The sequence below is a fragment of the Pygoscelis adeliae genome, unplaced genomic scaffold (genome assembly GCF_000699105.1).
Source record: "Pygoscelis adeliae isolate BGI_AS28 unplaced genomic scaffold, ASM69910v1 Scaffold1607, whole genome shotgun sequence".
Classification (NCBI taxonomy): domain Eukaryota; kingdom Metazoa; phylum Chordata; class Aves; order Sphenisciformes; family Spheniscidae; genus Pygoscelis; species Pygoscelis adeliae.
Genome location: NW_008825199.1, coordinates 518 through 1,986, shown reverse-complemented (window position 1 = coordinate 1,986; position 1,469 = coordinate 518). Strand labels below are relative to the sequence as shown.

The following is a 1,469-nucleotide window of genomic DNA, read 5'->3' as shown; positions in this document are numbered from 1 at the left end:
GGGGGGGGGGGGAGAGCGCCCCCCCCGCCCCGCCGTTTGCACGGATAACGTGGGATTGGTGCCACGGGCGGGAGCCTTTCCCAGGGAGCGGGAGGGAATCCCTCGGGATGCGGCTGACTCGGGATTTGGTTGTCTGCCTCTAACGCGTAGCTTCTCCCTAACAGAAACAAGAGGAGGAGATCACCCAGCTGTGCAACGACTTCGAGAGACAAGCGAAAGGTCGGGACGTGCGTGTAGCTCCTGCGTGGCCTCCCTTTGCCAGCGTGCCGGGGAAGGCTCCTCCGAGCTCTGCTGGACCCCCTGGCAGAGCCTCGAGCAGACAGGGGGCCGGTTTTCCCCCAATTCTTGCCCCCCCCGTGCTCTGGGGCTGCCAGACCCTTCCCAGCGTCGCGCGAACGGAACAAGGCCGGGCGCCCGTAGCGTGGGCTGAGGGGTGCAGCTGCCTGGCCGCGCTTCTCCAGGCCGCGGGGTGGGGTGGCTGGAGGAGCCCTTGCAGAGTCCTCGCTCCAGCGTCCTTCCTCAGGGGACGCTTCAGGTTCTCACGGGCTGACTTGGAGCGTGTCCATGCCCTCTTTCCGAGGACGCTATTTCTGGGCTCTGCTCTCCGTGGTCCCAGCGTAACTGCTCTGCACGCTGGTGGCAGCTGCGGTGACGCTGCTAACGGGCGTCCTGTCCTCGAGTGACGCCGCGGCGGCACGCGCCGGGCTGGCGCTGGCCAACGGAGCTGGGGTGCATTACGCAGGGTCTCCGGGAGGTCCTGACTCAGCCCCCTGTGCGCTCCCCCAGAGATCGAGGCCAAGTACACCAAGAAGATGCAAGTGCTGCGGGACGAGCTTGACTTGCGGAGGAAGACGGAGATCCACGAGGTGGAGGAGAGGAAGAACAGCCAGATCAGCGAGCTGATGAGGAACCACGAGAAGGCCTTCAGTGACATCAAGAACTACTACAATGATATCACCCTCAAAAACCTGGCGCTCATCAGCCTGCTGAAGGTACTGCCCGCCCCGCTGCCGGCAGAGCGTCACCCTTCCACCGAGGGACCGGTCCTCTGAGGATTTCACCCGGATCTGGCCGGTGTGGGTGCGCGCGCTGCTGGTCTCCTGAGGGTTGTACACCGTCACAGGAGCGAAGCTCTTGGGCACAGGGAGATGCCTCTTGCTGGGCCAGCAGCGGGAGGGTGTCCTGACGGTGTGGGAAGCTCTGAGGAGCCGGGCAGCCCCCAGGAGTCGGCACTCGTGTTCCCAAGAACAGGAGCAGGCGGAGGAGATGAAGAAGAGGGAGAATCACTTGGAAAAGGAGAAGGCGGATGTGCTGCTCCAGAACAAGCAGCTGAAGGAGCCCCTGCAGCAGGCCCAGGAGCAGGTGTCCGAGCTGCAGAAGAAGTTGGCCCACTACGACAAGGACAAGGAGGCCCTGACGGTGAGCGGCCAGCCCTGTCCTTTCCCGAGTCGCCGTGGGCTCTTTCTGGA

General features: G+C 64.4%; 1 protein-coding gene across 1 annotated transcript in view; it reads left to right on the top strand.

The window, feature by feature from the left end:
• The window catches only part of GAS8 (growth arrest-specific 8), a gene marked incomplete at its 5' end in the record, with an annotated part of 2,926 nt that overhangs the window by 966 nt on the left and 491 nt on the right, over window positions 1–1,469 (top strand). The window contains 3 exon segments of the mRNA XM_009328925.1: window positions 85–219; window positions 787–992; window positions 1,252–1,419. Coding sequence (XP_009327200.1) covers window positions 85–219; window positions 787–992; window positions 1,252–1,419 — 509 coding nt within the window.